The sequence below is a fragment of the Caloenas nicobarica genome, chromosome 1 (genome assembly GCF_036013445.1).
Source record: "Caloenas nicobarica isolate bCalNic1 chromosome 1, bCalNic1.hap1, whole genome shotgun sequence".
NCBI classification, from domain to species: Eukaryota; Metazoa; Chordata; class Aves; order Columbiformes; family Columbidae; genus Caloenas; species Caloenas nicobarica.
Window position 1 is genome coordinate 39,030,847 of NC_088245.1, and position 15,801 is coordinate 39,046,647.

The following is a 15,801-nucleotide window of genomic DNA, read 5'->3' on the forward strand; positions in this document are numbered from 1 at the left end:
TCCATATTATTGGAACATCTACTATGAAATTTATAAATTTCCAAGTTTCATTAGAGCAGACTGAAAGCAATGGACATTCACAGCTTCTCATCACACTTAAGTTAGAAAGTTCACACTATCTATGGTAAGCCACACATCTAGCACCATGCAGATCTACACAAATGAAGACAATTTAGTGCAAGGAAAAAGTAGCTGACTAGATCAATTTTCATGCAATACTTCCTACAGAAGTGATACGAACAGATTTATTGGTGACATCCTTTCAGACAAAGAGGAAACTGTTCACTTCTGCTTCTAAGCATACCTCAATGTCAGTAGAGGATTACAAAAGCTAGAAAGCTAGTTTCCAGTCTACAGGTAGAGGTTACGTGCTCAATGACAAAATTAATGCAGCCACTTCTTGCTGCTCGATGGTAGAAGAACAAGCTTACCGGCTTCTCTATGAGGTCAATGCAGGGCTGCAGATCCAGGCCAAAGTCAATGAAATTCCACTCTATGCCCTCCCTCTGATACTCCTCTTGCTCCAGAATGAACATGGTGTGGTTAAAGAGCTGCTGCAACTTTTCATTTGTGTAGTTAATACACAACTGCTCAAAGGAGTTCAGCTAATGAAGAAAAAGGCAGAAAGATGTTTGAACAGTTGCTTTTGAAGACACATCTACTATTCTCTTAGCACGAAAGATCACATTTGTAGTTCAGGAATTTAAGCTAGTGTTCTGTGTGGGGTCAACAGCCCTTTGTCAATAACCCCATTTGCTTATGAGCTCTCTTTCCTGTCATCCACCACTGCATCACTGCTGCAATCCCTTGGGAAGTTCATAAACACTGTTCCTCAGACTTTGCAAAAGAATGTTTAGTTGTAAACAGCAGAAGAATTACTGCAGCTACTTAACCCGGGAACAGAAAAGACTCCGGTTTTCTCACAAACTCAGAGCTGGCAAGTTGTCTTCATAGGAAAAGGAAGCAACAGAAGCCTGAAGACAAATTCCTAAAAGCACAGGGACTGGAAAGTCCCCTTTTAATCCTCATATATAAAATCAGAGCAAGAAAATTAAGGGAAATTTCTTCAATATCCCCAGATTTCTTCAAACTGTAAGGACAAGGTTAGCCCATAGTGCATTTTCATGTTAGATAACACTAAACATAATGCAGCTGCTAAAGACAATGGTCCTGTTCTACTTCCTCCATGTTTCAGTAATTCTTAACCATGTATTTCAACTTCCCTCCTTTTCATGAGATCCAGGCACCATGAAATTATATTAATCAGAGAGGGGTAACGAAAAAAAAAAAGGAAGAAAAAATACCAACAACTTTTCTGTGTCTTAATTTTCTACTTGATGAATAAATTAGTCCAATTCAGTTTGCACCTGCACGCGAGCCAGATCCAGCATAACACTGATTGATATGAGCTGCCTGGCTGGGATAATGGCAGGATAGGTCTTTTCTGATGGCTGTCTGTGGTTGCTTCAGGCTAAGTATAACGCAAAGCCACATTCTAAAATTGTTGTTTCACAGACATAATGGTTTGGCCTAACTGTTCACTGCCACCTATAGAGGGAGCTCCCACTTTCCTTCTTTTCCATCTCTCCCTCAACTTTCCTTCAGCTTCTTCTCTCCTACATTTATCTTACATCAGTTTTTATGCTCAGATTCCCTTTTGAATGGTGATTCAATTCTAAAACACCCTAAGAAAATATTTTCCACAGGGCTAGAGAGATGAACAGTACAAGTTGTTGCAGCCAGGAGCAGCAGATGGCAAAAGGAGCAAGTTCACTCCTTTTCTGCATAAAGGACCTACTGTTAAAGCCATTTAGCTGTATGTTAAACTACACTCCAACCCCCAATTTTCAGGCTTCTTGCAGAAGGGAGCATACATAGGTCAGAATTTATGTTGGATCTGATTTGGCCTATCCTGTCTTTATCTTTTCCAAAACTCAGCAGCGGGAAGAAGAAACCATTTACAATAATTTTTAATTATGCTAATAGGTTTCAGTACGTCATGCCTTAAATGTTTTGGGACAGACTAATGGGACACAAAATTTTAAGTCTAGTGGTGGTCCATAACTCTACATGACATTTTAAAATACTTTTTTGTAGGTTAGCAAACTCTTAAACTGTTAGCTATTAAGAATCAAATACACCTGCAACTTTGAAGTTAAAATAATTCTAACGCACACGCCAAAAAGGATGTAAGCACCAGAATATACAGCAATTAAATAAAACATTTGCAGAATACATAAAATACTAATGAATGAACCATTAAAGCTAGTTAACAACTTATTTGACAGTTCACATCAGCAGAGATCTCAAACAACAAAAGGGGAATACACATCCTTTCCACAGCTATACTGTTCTTTTCCAGTTCTAAAGTGATTTCCTTCAGCGGTCTTTCTCCGTGGTAAACTCTGCTGAGTGCAAGGACCTGGCATCTCTTTACCTCAAAAATCTCAAAGCCGGCAATGTCAAGGATTCCAATGAAGGATGCACCCTGTCGCTTGGTCTTATCCAATGCCTTGTTGATACGCATAACCAGCCACCGGAACATACGTTCATAAGTGGCTTTAGCCAGCGCTTCAATGGCAAAGTCAGCCTAAACAGAAAAAACACAAAGATCAGGTCTTACATTATAATCCAAAGGAAGGCACAGACTATACTGTTTCGGCATCTAGTGGCCCAACTGTAGTCTAAGATTTTCTTTACACCACCAAACTCATCGAAAAAGGCTAATTTCAGAGGTTATTCCCAATGAAAAGCAGATGGCACTGCAATACTCCATAAACAACAGCAAAGAATTTCTCTTACTAAATTAGTGTGCCAAGCCAAATTTCAGGATCCTGCCTGTTGGAGAAACCAATGCCTGGTATTCAAGAAAGAAAAAATATGCCCAGTCACCTCCAAAGACTACAGTAACTTAGCACGTTTCATGGGCCCAGAGAAAAGCATCTAAATTTTTTTCTTCATTTAGGATTTGTGAAGCTAAATCCCTCCCTTCCATACTACTACCCTACCTGCAATTGACACAAAAATACCATGTATAATAAGAAATTAAGTATCAAAATGGAAAGGCAGCATGGAAACGCAGCCCGTGACTATTTCTAGACTACTCTTTGATATTTATTTACACTGACAATATTGATACGTTCATAAAGAAGCCATGCAGCAGTGAGTAAGCACAGGTGCTTTGCTCCACTGAGGATGCTGCTAGCTCTTAGGTCAGGCTTCATTTAGAATACAACCTGATTCAAGAGTGTTATAAAATCTACAATCAGCTTCAAGGATGAGCAGCAAATTCTTCCACCCTAGTAGCTGACCTACTAAAAAATGGTGCTTTCTGTACTACAGCAACTTGAAAATGTCATCCTTGCATACAGCACTGAACAAACTTACTCCTTTGGGACAGGCAGTCACCAAAATTAGGGTATTTGCCTTTTTTTTTTTTTTCCCCTCTTACAGATGAGAAGAAGTGTTACAGGGGCAGGATGATTTCTATCTTTGTACAGATCAACTGAGCAAATACTAGAAGCAATTCATGCGCTACATTATTCAAGTGTGGTTGCCACACGTTGCAGTCATAAAGATAGTTATTAAATGCTACAGAAACCTCTAATACATTTTTTAGATTTGTGGTGGCAAGATTAAAGACTGAAGTTCTTGTTAATTTTTTAGAGAATGCATACCTGCTCTTTGGTCTGAGCTTTCTGGACATAATCTCGCCCGACTTTGATGCGAGGAGTGAGGATACCTCTAGTGAAATCCGTCACATTGATACCCAAAAGGTGAGACACTTTTTGAGCAGCTAAACATGGTAAGAGGAAACAACAAAAAGATTAAAGTTCTTTTGTTTTTCTCACAGAAGGCAAGAGAAAAACATTCCTGCAACTGCTTTCCCACAAGAGTCATGAAACAGCTTCTAAAAAGTGTTAAATGAAGAACAGGTTAATGAGACTATTGCTTTGTCTTCATCTACTGATTAGTCTTTGAGGCAACTCTGTATTTCATATTAAAGATCCAAAACACCATCTAGAACATATTTCCCATAACAATAACAACAGCCATAAAGATAAATTAGCAACCTCTTATATTTCTGCAGTACGTTTATAATGTAGGTCTAAGAGCTAAGCCTTCCAAAAGATAGTACCATGTTTCACATGATGGAAGGCTACTTACACATGCAACAATGGGCAGTACAACTAAAATATGTACCCATACTTTATACCCACCATGAAACTATCCACCTTACTCTTACAGTTACAAGCCTACCTACAAAGTCAGCAAAGAACATTCTCTAGTGTCTGATAATATAGGTTTGCAGGGGCAATCATTCCTAGCTTGGTTAAAACACACACACTATATATTCCAGTAGAGTAACCCTTTTCATCTGGTCATCACCTGTTTTTCCTCCTCAGCCCTGTCACAAGAACAGTGCCACATTCCTGCCCAGGGGTGGCTGCCAACACACACCTGTATTTTTATGAAGGAGCATGTCAGCTCCTTTGACAAATTATTTGCCTAATAGAAAAACAGGACTCCAGCATTCCCTACATGCTGTAATATATTATTCTACTTGCAAGAACTCCCCATAGGCTTTTTACTGCATTTTATTTTGGGGTGGGAAAAGGAGATTGCTTACCTGTGTTGTCTGGCATAGAGGCTTGGTCTGTATTACGCTCCTTCTTGAACACTATGTTGCCAAGTTGAAGAACACCTGAGATAACCTTCAGCAGACCTTTTAAAATAATAATAATAACAGCTTAGTGTCAGTCATTACCAAAAGCCTCAATATGACCCAGTTACCTTTCCCGACATGGTTATGAGGCCCTTCTCAATATCCCAAAGATCCTTCTAGAATTTGGGAATAACCACCACAGGTAATTACTCTCTGACTCCCATTCAGGACACAAGACTTTCACTGTCCCTCCTATGCAAGACTACACAGCTTGGAAATTTACCCATTCTCAACATCACTATAGCAAAGTGGGAGACAGGACTGAGGGTAATGCGCCATCTTACATCATCTCTATTTTTTGATAAAACTATTTTCCTCAATGACTACTGCTAAACACAAGAAAGAGACAGTTAGTAAGAGTACAAACCAATGAAGAGAAGGAAGATTTTGTTCCTTTAACCCCATATCCACTTTCAGGTCCCTGACCAAGGTCTGTAGTCCATACAGACATACTTTATAATGTATGAAGGGCAGCAGGATGTGGGCAAAAGTGCCTGTACCATAACTATTACTAATTGCATGCTGAAGCACCCCACCCATACTCTTTGAACAATGCACATCACAAAAGTAGCACTAGATGCTAAGACAGGAAAGACATTTTTCAGTGCCATAGCATCAATTCGGTTTTCACCATGTATCAATGAAAGCTCATTGCATAAGAGCTTCAAGTTGCCTTGAGCAAGGTAAACTGCCCATCATTTGCAAAGGGGATCTTGTACCAAAGACTTTTTCACCCCCTAATTTCTACCCATTACAGGCACATTTTTTTTAAAACAATATCCTTTTGATAGTACAATGAACAAAGGCTCCATATATGCTAAATCAGGACTAACAGAAAAGAAACATATATGCTCCTAGTGGCACATTATGAAATCCAGTGGTTTGACAGCTGAATCTAGAGTACTGGCACTTGGACAGACAACTTATTTTGGTGTTGTTCCATAAATTAACATAGCTAATGTTTATACCTTACATCAAAAGTAAATACGCCTACTGTTCAGCCAGCTCCTATATGTATCATTCTTTTAAGCCTAAAGGAACATTAATGCACTTCACACTTTGAACAGTAAGTGCTAAACATTAAATCTCTCTTTGCTGTAGTGGCTGGAACCAATAGACCACCTACGTGACAACAAAGACATGCCTTAGACTATACACTAAAAACCCGACTCAAAAAAATGGCATAGGAGGACATCCTGACCACAAATTAGACTGCCAATTCCTTAATTTGATTTAGGCAAATTTCTCTTCACCTCCATACAGCAGTTTCAGTCTCAGATGATTCAGGATATCAAGAAGTGTATTAAACTGTGGATAACAACAATGTAGATTTATAGGAGGCTGGACTGACAAGAGCATTAGTTAAGGCACAGGCACATATTCTCTACAGCCACAGGAGCTGCAGCCTCCAGCAAAGGAGGTGCTGACCTCAAACCACCACAGATGCTTGCTTCAGAGTAGAGAAAAAATAGTCTTAGAAGACTTTATATATCTAGAAATGGAGATTTTGCAGAAGACTTGTTTCCAACCAATGAGGCAGATCATGAATGAGATAGCACACAGCTCGGGTGAATACGTATCACTGCACTTTGTGCTGGCTGCACATAATTCTAGCTTCACTGTCATGGTACTGTGCTCCCAGCATCAGACAATATTAATTTCTGATCAGCAGTTCAGTGTTAAGCTGGAAAGAAAGGCACTATGGCCAGGCCATTCTCAAAGTATTAATCCAGCAGTGGTTGGATTAGATACTTTAAAGCTACTGCCTAGGGATAGGGGGAGCACACAAGCCATGCGTTGCACAAGAGAATGAGGAGATTCTCGTATCTTGGATGCGTTATTCATAAACTGGATATGCAGCCCTCAAACTGGGAACAAAAGCAGCAAGCAGAAGCATGTTTTCATCAGCTGCTTGGCTTGTAATGTTAACTGTATAAACTGAAACTGTGCTGGTAGATCCCTGAGGCGGGTCACTCCACAGTGACTGAGTTTATTACTCGCACACTGTTCACTTGGAGTTGGGGGGAAGGACACCAGACAAAACCAGAACAACAAAAAAGCCAGAACAAAGAACCCCAGAACAACAAAGCCCCAAAGAGATATGATCTGTTCCCTCTTTCATTTCCTTGCATTTTCAAGCCCATCAGAGGATTCATACCTATCTGCTCCTCATCTGGGATGCCCATGATCTTCATCGCCTCCATGGTCTCCAAAAACATATCTTTGTCTTGCTGACCCGGGATTGTAATGTGCCCATTGGAAAGGAAGCGGTATTTGTTGTAAGGCTCCAGCAGCAGATCAGCTTAGGAAAGAATTGAGAAAGAAGTTATTATGGCTTTCTCTCTTTTCCTCCTTTTTTTTTTTCTTTTTTTGTAATAGACAACAAGCTACCACAAAGAGCAAATTTCTGACCCGCATATGCTAGCAGGTGCTGCATGAATCCGGGATTAAGCCCAGGTTTACTGCAGGCTGAACATTTAATGTATTTTAGATAAAATGTGAGGTTTTCTGCCTTATTTCTTTCTATTCCTTCCTCTGGACTACTTCACCAAAGCAGTGCCAATCATCATTATGCCCTAAGTCTACAAGAAGAAAGGATTAACTTGAAAGTAAATTTGCCTTTAATTTCAGACACCTGTTTCAAGTCAGGTGAAAGTTAACATATAGCTCTTAAAACAGTAGGAACTATGAAAAAAGCTCTCTCATTCTGTCCTTCCTCCAGATCAATCTGCAGCCCTTGCACAACATGGACCCAGACTACTAGGCTAAGGTATTAAAGCCAAGTGCTCTAGGACCATAGATTTCTGGAGCTGCTTAGGTGCTAGAAGTTCTTCTCCATTCAGTTAAATGCCGCGTACATCACAGTAGGACCATCTCTGCATTAGAAGGGTTTACATCATGCAAGACGAGACTAAACATGGGACAGTGATTTAGATAAGGAAGGGCGTAGAGTCATTGCTGGCATGGAGACAAGTGCAGAAAGGAACCAGAAAAGCAAGTTTTCAGGAACTGAGAAGTACAGGGGGAGGGCAGAGGGAGGTATGAATGTACAGAAGGAGAGGAGCAGTGACCATAACTAAAAGGCAGAGCCAAGAAACGTGAAGTAGCAGGTCCTAGCCTACAAGTGTTTTGGACCCTCCATCACTGTGATGAGGGAACGCCACGACTACAACAAAATCATACTTACTCTTCAAATGCTCCCCTGCTCCAGATAGCAGGTAGTAAAAGATGTGGAATGTTCTCTCCTCTTTGGCTTGACGAATTGCACGTGACTTCTCCAGCAGATCTTCAGAGAGTCAAGGCATATGGTAGGACACACAAATCACTTCCTATTCTATGGCAGGAGAAAAAAAACCTCACACTACTTGTTGTTCTCCTCATGACAATTAACAGGGGCATTGATTTATCAATCATTACCAGTCAACAACCCACTGAGCTTCTGGCCTTGGTTCTGCCAGCCTCTGAATGACAGCTACGATAAGAGACACTTAACTGACAAAACCAGGAAAACAGTGATCCTCCATCTCTACTTGCCTTGAACAGAAGCAATAATAGCTTACAAAATTGCAAAGCTATTCATCTTATCACAGTTTATGCTTCCATTTCAGTCTCCTAAGATTAGAATTCATTCATTCAGAAAAGATTTCCACCGTGAACACAATGGTCACCACATGAAGAAACAGGAGACTACAACAGTAATCTTGCTAGGATAAATTTAAGTGCTTCCTACCACTTTCTTGACCGGAGAAACAGAAAGACAGTTGTGAAGAGACCGCTAGGTACCATTACTGCCACCTCTATAGCCTTTAACTTCTCTTTTTAAGTGGTTACAGAAAGGATACAGGTCTCAATATTGGCTCCGACAATGTAGCCATTGACATCAAAGTTGATTCTGATAAACTTGCCCTAAGAGGAAAGTAATAGCATTAAAATGAGTATTCATTCTATCTGGTAACAGCAGTAAACAAAAAAGGTAAACCTTCCCTTTTTAGTCCAGGAAAGGAAATTCAGAACAGGTCAGGCAGGTTTTAAGCAAAACACAAGGTCAGCCAATAGGCAATGCTTGCTGATCACAACAGCGATTTAACAAAGACGACAGCGAACACTTTCAGGCATTTCTGACATTCAGACAGCCTACACTTCAAATTAATTATGTTTCAGCCTAGATTTCCCATAACCAGGGCTCCTTCAGTTTCATGTGCTATATGATGTGGAGAGTTCTGCCTCCCTCAATGTTAGGTTCAACCATCTTCATTTAGTTCTGGCTCCCCCCATCTGCCCCTCAGACGCTGTCTGTTGCTCTCCAGAGCAAGTAAAATACTGGCCCCCACGCTGCATAGTAATACTCACAAATCTTGAGGAGTTGTCATTCTTTACTGTCTTGGCATTTCCGAAGGCCTCCAGGATGGGATTCGCCTGCAGCAACTGTCTCTCCAGTTCTCCCTAGAGAGAAATCAGAAATTAATAAAGTAGGTAGCAGTTTACTGCATTAACTTTGGGTCAAACCAGCGCTGAAGCTTCAATTCACACTAGCTTGGCATCTGTTGTAGAGAAGCCACATTAAACCTTAGGAGATGATCCCTTAAACCTTCAAAGGAGACTCATTAGTTATCTGGGTAAAATAGAAACATTGAAAAATATAGCTTATTCCCTTCCTCAACACAAGGGCGTCCCAGTGCTGTCTTTCTGTTAAAAAGAAGCCCTTTGAAGCCACTTGGCCATAACATCCCACGGACTTCCCAGGATTAAAGTGAAACACTGTACATTCCAAGATCAGGCCCTTATCCCACAAGTGTCTTGCCATCTAGGCTGGAAGAGTGAGGAAAATCCCGTCTTGCTACTGCAAAACAGCCTTGAACTCTGCTAGTAGAAGGCTAAGAAACTAGCCTGAAAAGGTCTAATGTTTAAAAAACAAAAACATACCAAAAGGCTTTCATTAAGAGTCTACATCTTCCAAAATACAAACAAGCAAAAACCTCCTTTGTGAGGAAGCATACAAAAAAGAGAATTAGTGGTATCCCACAAACTGCATGATCGCTTGCATTCTGCTGCCATATTCGCACACTCCTTCCCTCAAGGAACACAAAATGCTGGAGCTGTAGAAAAAAAATTCAGAACCTTTATCTTATCCCTGCCAAGTACTAGACCATTGGAGCATATACGCTTTTCCCTGCAGGCTCCAGATATATCCCTGGCTGTTTTTAAAAATTACGTCTCTGTGCTAAAAGCATGGAGTTCTATATATTTCAAGATTAACTAAAAAGCTTCTAGAGACAGAAAGTGACAGTTTAGATTAATGTTTCTCTTTTTAACATTCATGTTTCTCTTTTTAGCAGTTATCAGTAAGTACTCAAGACTTCCTGTGCACAACGGATGGAAATGAAGTTTCATCCACGAGAACTGGAATTTATGGGCAAATTATATAAGCGTATTTCTAAAGGAAAATTGCTCCTTTTAATTCTCAAAGTGCATTATAAAACAGATTGGTCTTTACACAGTCCCCCTAGAAATACATGCATTATTAAAAAAAAAAAAAAAAGAGAGAGAGAGAGAGGAAGATACATGAGAAACTGTACAAAGAACTACAAGGTTTTATTTCTTGCTTCCAGAATCACCTCACTTCATGCTTGCAAACTGCAAGGCCAAACAAGTCCTTCAGTCCCTGTAGAACCACATATATACAGAATAGGCAGCTGCTGCAAACACTTCCATTCACTGTCAAGTGTGTGTAACAAGGTGTTTAGGTCTGGGAAGGGAACCTGAGCTGGGACATCTGCTCTCTCACAACAGAGTCAGCACGTGACTTTGTAAGGAGAAAGCCTTGAAACCGGGGTTCAGTCCTTGAAACTGTGTCACATTCCCCCTCCTATTCTGGGACATGTACTGAAGCTGGGACACTCTCACCTCATTCCTGCAGTGAAGTCCTAGGCCTTTGTGACTGCAACCTGTTACTATGCAAGTGAGAGATGCCAGCAACATAGCATTTCAACCCAATTATGGAACATGGAGGGAAGAGAGAAAAAAAGCCAATTTTCTCCTCTAAACAAAAGTCAAGCTTTGATACCAATAATTACTCAGCTAAAAAAAAAAACCACAACAAAAAAACCACAACAACTAAGGTCATGCTTAGCTACACAAAGATCGAAAGTTAATAGAAATCCATATTACAGACCCTTCTGTTATTTAGCACCTCAGGAAGAAAGTGTCATTAGTGTCAAGTAGGTGTTGGTAAACCGTAGCTTAGAGGCTTTTAGGTCTCTTGAACCAGCAAGGCAGCAATACGCATAGAGAACGCCAGCTCAGTCACACAGTGATATAGAGCTTTGGGGAAAGGAAAATGCTAAAGAGTTGGTCAAGTCAGTCATGACTTGCCTTAGCACCACGATACATGGAAAGAGCAAGTTCTTAGCACGCCACGGCAACGGCACGTAAGATTAAGTGGCTGCGATTACGGTGATGTATGCACTCCTCACTGGCATGCACTGTATGCTTTGTTTAAAAATATAATCCTTTTATCTGTAAAATTTTAAAGAAGTTTTTGGGTGAAGTTCATTGAGGTTTTTTACCTTACATTTTGACAGTCACCTTTCACTGAAGGAAGAGACTTCATTATCATTATAGAAAGGGTAATTTTGCAAAGCAAAACCAGTACAACACAAAGCTGTCCATCACAAGCTTTCTAGAAATTCTGAGGTTCCTATCATTAAGATGCTGCCAATTTTCTGACACATGTAACTGCCATTCCTTGACCTGAAACAAATGTATTTAATACTTGGCATGCATTTGAAGTATGTACAATATTCCTCATGACAACAGAAGTAATAACAGCCATTGGATCTGTTAGCTCGTGGTTGGGCAGCACACACTCTTCAGTGTGCTCTTCTGCTATTGCTCTGAAGTTGCAACACCAATTTAAAGCAAATAAATCCTTGACATCTACCTTGCACTCTGAAGTTTTTGTTCATACACTTTTTGGAATGATTTCTATGTAAGGTGAAAGTTTTGCCCGCCATTTATTCTTCAGAAAGTATGGAGAAAGGCATCTAGAAATCACAGCTAGCTTTAACAGCATGCAATTTAAAAAACTAAAAGATGGGGGAGGGTGTTTAGGTTCTTTGTTTGCTTTGGTAGGGGTTTTTGCTGGTTTGGTTTTTACACTTTAGGGATTTGCTTTTGTATTCTTTCTGCAGTCATGTGAGAGATTCTCAAATAACCGAGTCCCAACAACAGCTGTTTGGTTGGGGGAGGGAGAAAGATCAGCGATAACCTAATCTTCATTACAAATACTTAAGCATTAGCAACTATTACCCATTAATTTCTGATTAGCTGCAAAGATTCTCATATTGAAAAAAAACTATTACACGAATTAAGAAGTCAGTAGCGAAGCAGAGACTAAAGATGGGAAGACACCAATCTCAACTTCCATAAAGTTCCATCAAACGAAAAAACCCTGTTTATATAATTAGATTCAGTAGGCCCCAAAACCAGGTTTAATGTTCTTAGTATTCACACCATGCAGCTAGAAGCTATTTAGCTGAATACCCTAATGCACCGGGATCAGTGGAAGCTGCCACTGCCTCCAAAACAAGACCGCTGGAGTTGAAAAATATGCCTTATAAATCTGAATTTGCTCTGATACTTGGAAAAAATAGAGGTTTACATCTAAAACTTTTAAAACAGGAGACAGTTAGGAAACCTTTCCGATAAAGCATCACTACTTTCTATATTATCACTGGTTAAGTTCCGTGCCCAGTCTTACAGCATAAAGGTTCAACGCTATCATATTCAATCTTAAAAGAATAAATCTGCCATGACCAGTATACCCAAGATCCTAAAAAAATTTAATACATTTGTTTTCACGAACCCTTATAATCTGGAGGGAAGTATAAACTAACCAGTAAAAATCACTAACCAGTCCAACTTAAGACTGTTTTAAACATTCTCCTAAGCAGACTGCCTGTTCTGCTTCAGTGGCTGAAATTTTGCTCAAGGATAAGCAGTGGAAGAATACTTAACTCAACCCCATGATTCTATTTTCCACACTTAAAAAAAGAAAAAGAAAAAAGGAGAATGTTTCTAAATACAGCTACTGACAGACCATGGAAAAAGCCTTCATATGTCTGAAAGTCTGGCACATAAGAAGCTTTTTTTGGTTGGATTCCAGAAGTTAGTTATTACTATGTGTGCACACACATACTATGCCTGAGTGCAGAGATGCCTCCTTATTCATATATTCTGCATGCACAGGACATGCCCACACATTAAGGTACTAAGGGAAAACTCTTATGTAGAGATACAGTGGACACACTTGGCATCTGGCTTTCATTACACAGCTCACCAGTGAACATTTCACATGTTCAGCTCTGGCTAACAAGCTCACAGCCCTGGAACACCCTGCCTGCAGGGCAGCCTTCCCCACACCAACCTTTCTTTGTACGTGCCGCCACATCTCACTGCAGGGAATAGAAAGCTAAACACCTAACTACATTTATCTTACTAGGAACACCACACACACTAGACACTTATGGTTCTCGGAAAGCCTGGCCCAGTCCTATTGCCCTGGGGCAATACTTCTTGAATGTTATATCTGGGAAAATCCTGCAAGGAAAACTTTAAATTCAAACTAGTATTGAGCACAGAACAAGAGTATACTTGATATTACTTTAGTCTCCAATTGAACATCCTCACAAAAAGATTACTGTGCACCACACACAAAAAAAAAAAAAAAAATTGTGAATTGTCTATGGATTTGTTTTAGCTGCAGAAAGTGATATTGGTGTGGAGTGAAAAGCTGCTCAAAAAAATCACACAATGGGACAGAAAATGCATTCCTGGTGCAGAACGTGCAGTAAACGTGCAGCTCACCTACGAGGATACAACTGACGAATTCGGCAATAGTCCATCGGGGGAGAGGGAGGGGGAAAAAAATATAAGTGAGACATCTTTAAAGTCCTCCCACCATCATCACCACCCTCCTTTCATGTGCTGCTAACACTTGGCTGGTTTCCACCCTTTCAACGTTTTCCTACAATTTTGAAGTTTTCAGCTGATGTCAACTAGCCTATCACTGTATTCTCCAGTTTTGAGATAGCATATATAATAGCCAGACCTAATCTATAAAGGTTTTACACTGCCTGGACTGGTTATAAGCAACACATCCGTATAAAAGCGTTTCTTGCCCATGCATTTGCCCACAAATCCAAGAGGTTGTGTATGAGTTTATCCCAACTGTAGCTCCACTGAATTAAAAGCAGTAATTACTTAGAACAACGTTCCCTGGCTTGCAATTTTTGACAAACTCGTATTGTTTCATAGTTCACTGTCCTCCTCAGTCCCCTGACAGATGTTAGTATCTAGGGTTTTATTAAGCAATATGGTTTTTACCAACATCAGCCAACATATATTTATTGTCCAAAACCAGTACAGCAATTAAGCATCATTAAACCCAGGTCTTACCTGGTCTTTTTTAGACTTGTGTGAGGAAGCAACATGAGCCAGATACTGAATGACCTTCTTGGTGTTCTCTGTCTTACCAGCTCCTGATTCACCTCTGTAAAGAAAATCTGCAATTCATTCACAAACAAGACATAGGGGGACATATTTATACTTCTAACCCCAAAAGGGCTACAGAGCTCCTTGACTGCATTCTGGCCATTGTGGCACCTCACTCAAAACCAAGAAAAAACAAGTTGTACTGGCAAGTGGTGGCAATGCAGCTGGATTGCAGGCTAGCCCTCAGCCAGTTTGCCGCTGGATGCGGGTTCTGTTCCTGTGTATGTAGGAGGGAAGGCAATAAAGAACTATGCTTTCTAGTTACATGGATACAAAAATTGCCAACTGGCTGAGGAATAATCCAGAGGCTGCTGCAGAGCTAGGGTTGAAAGGTAATGAAGTGAATCTTTCAACAGGAGACCTCCTGACTGCAAAAAGAAACATACCAATTGCTTAACCAGAACTGATGGCCAACAAATTTTGCTGTGCCTCGAAAAGAAACTGCTGTATCACGAGTATCTGTTACTGTATCAGCCTCATCAGTATGAATGTACTTAAACACAACAGCTGCATCAAATCTGAAGGACTTCTCCAAGCCTTTTCCATTGACAAAGCTGTATTTCTTTAGGAGTTTGAACACAGGGGCTGTTTCAAAATGTTACTTCCTCCAATTCGTATGAAAATTATACTGCAGAAAGGATTACGTACATATTGGATGAACTGCAGTGGGATTTTCCTTGACTTTCCACTACTCCCTGATTTACTGAGCCCACCCCCAGCATTTACAATTAAGACACGCTAACAACAGTTATACTCACGTGCAAAGGATGGACTGATCCTCTCGATCTAGAATAAAAATTTTTAAAAGAGCAGTCAGATTAAGACACTAAAATTAAATTTCTGTGACAGAATTAAAACCAACACCAGAGACAAAACCAGGAACTAGTAAACTTTGACAAGCATCGTCAGAAATATGGCCAGGTTACCCCTTTTCTGGCAACAGACCCCAACCTCCCACCATATGCCAAAGTAAAATAGCACCACAGCCATTTAGTTTTCTTCATCCAGAAAGAATATTGTTTGCATTATAATTTTTCTGCAAACAATATAGAAGTCTCCCACTGAATGTTTCTTTACCACAGAGCTACAGTTTGATGTACTTCTACTTGTTCTTCAGCCCACTCCCCCTCCATTATACTGGGCCCATACTGACTTACAAAAGCTATCAGCAGAGCAGTGGAGATGGGGAAGGGGAAGGAAGGAAGAGGGACAGCAACTGCTACAAATCTTAAAGTGGCAAAATTCCACCTCGGAGGCTTTTGCTCCCAAAACAAACACTGGAAGCTCAGTGAGAAATTTTTGTAACTTATTTTGTACAGAATAGACTTGAAAACTACAACACTGAGCAGCAGCCTAGCTCCTACATGGCTGATTTGTTTGTGGCACCATCCCGTTTTGTTTTAACACAGCAGCTGGTAACAGTAGAAACTTACTTTCTCATGTTGACATACTGGTAGACATACTAATTCCAGTGTTCAATTTCCAGCTGTGGATGATAATAGCTTTCTAGTTACAGAACCTAC

At 40.2% G+C, this 15,801-nt stretch overlaps 1 protein-coding gene across 1 annotated transcript in view; it reads right to left on the bottom strand.

Annotated features, from left to right (window-relative positions):
• The window catches only part of MYH9 (myosin heavy chain 9), a 71,030-nt gene that overhangs the window by 23,688 nt on the left and 31,541 nt on the right, over window positions 1-15,801 (bottom strand). The window contains exons 4-13 of the mRNA XM_065651988.1: window positions 15,037-15,064; window positions 14,183-14,276; window positions 9,077-9,169; window positions 8,569-8,632; window positions 7,914-8,012; window positions 6,885-7,028; window positions 4,631-4,726; window positions 3,678-3,796; window positions 2,438-2,590; window positions 432-605 (exon numbers count right to left, since the gene is read on the bottom strand). Coding sequence (XP_065508060.1) covers window positions 432-605; window positions 2,438-2,590; window positions 3,678-3,796; window positions 4,631-4,726; window positions 6,885-7,028; window positions 7,914-8,012; window positions 8,569-8,632; window positions 9,077-9,169; window positions 14,183-14,276; window positions 15,037-15,064 — 1,064 coding nt within the window. The remainder of the gene's footprint in view (window positions 1-431; window positions 606-2,437; window positions 2,591-3,677; window positions 3,797-4,630; window positions 4,727-6,884; window positions 7,029-7,913; window positions 8,013-8,568; window positions 8,633-9,076; window positions 9,170-14,182; window positions 14,277-15,036; window positions 15,065-15,801) is intronic.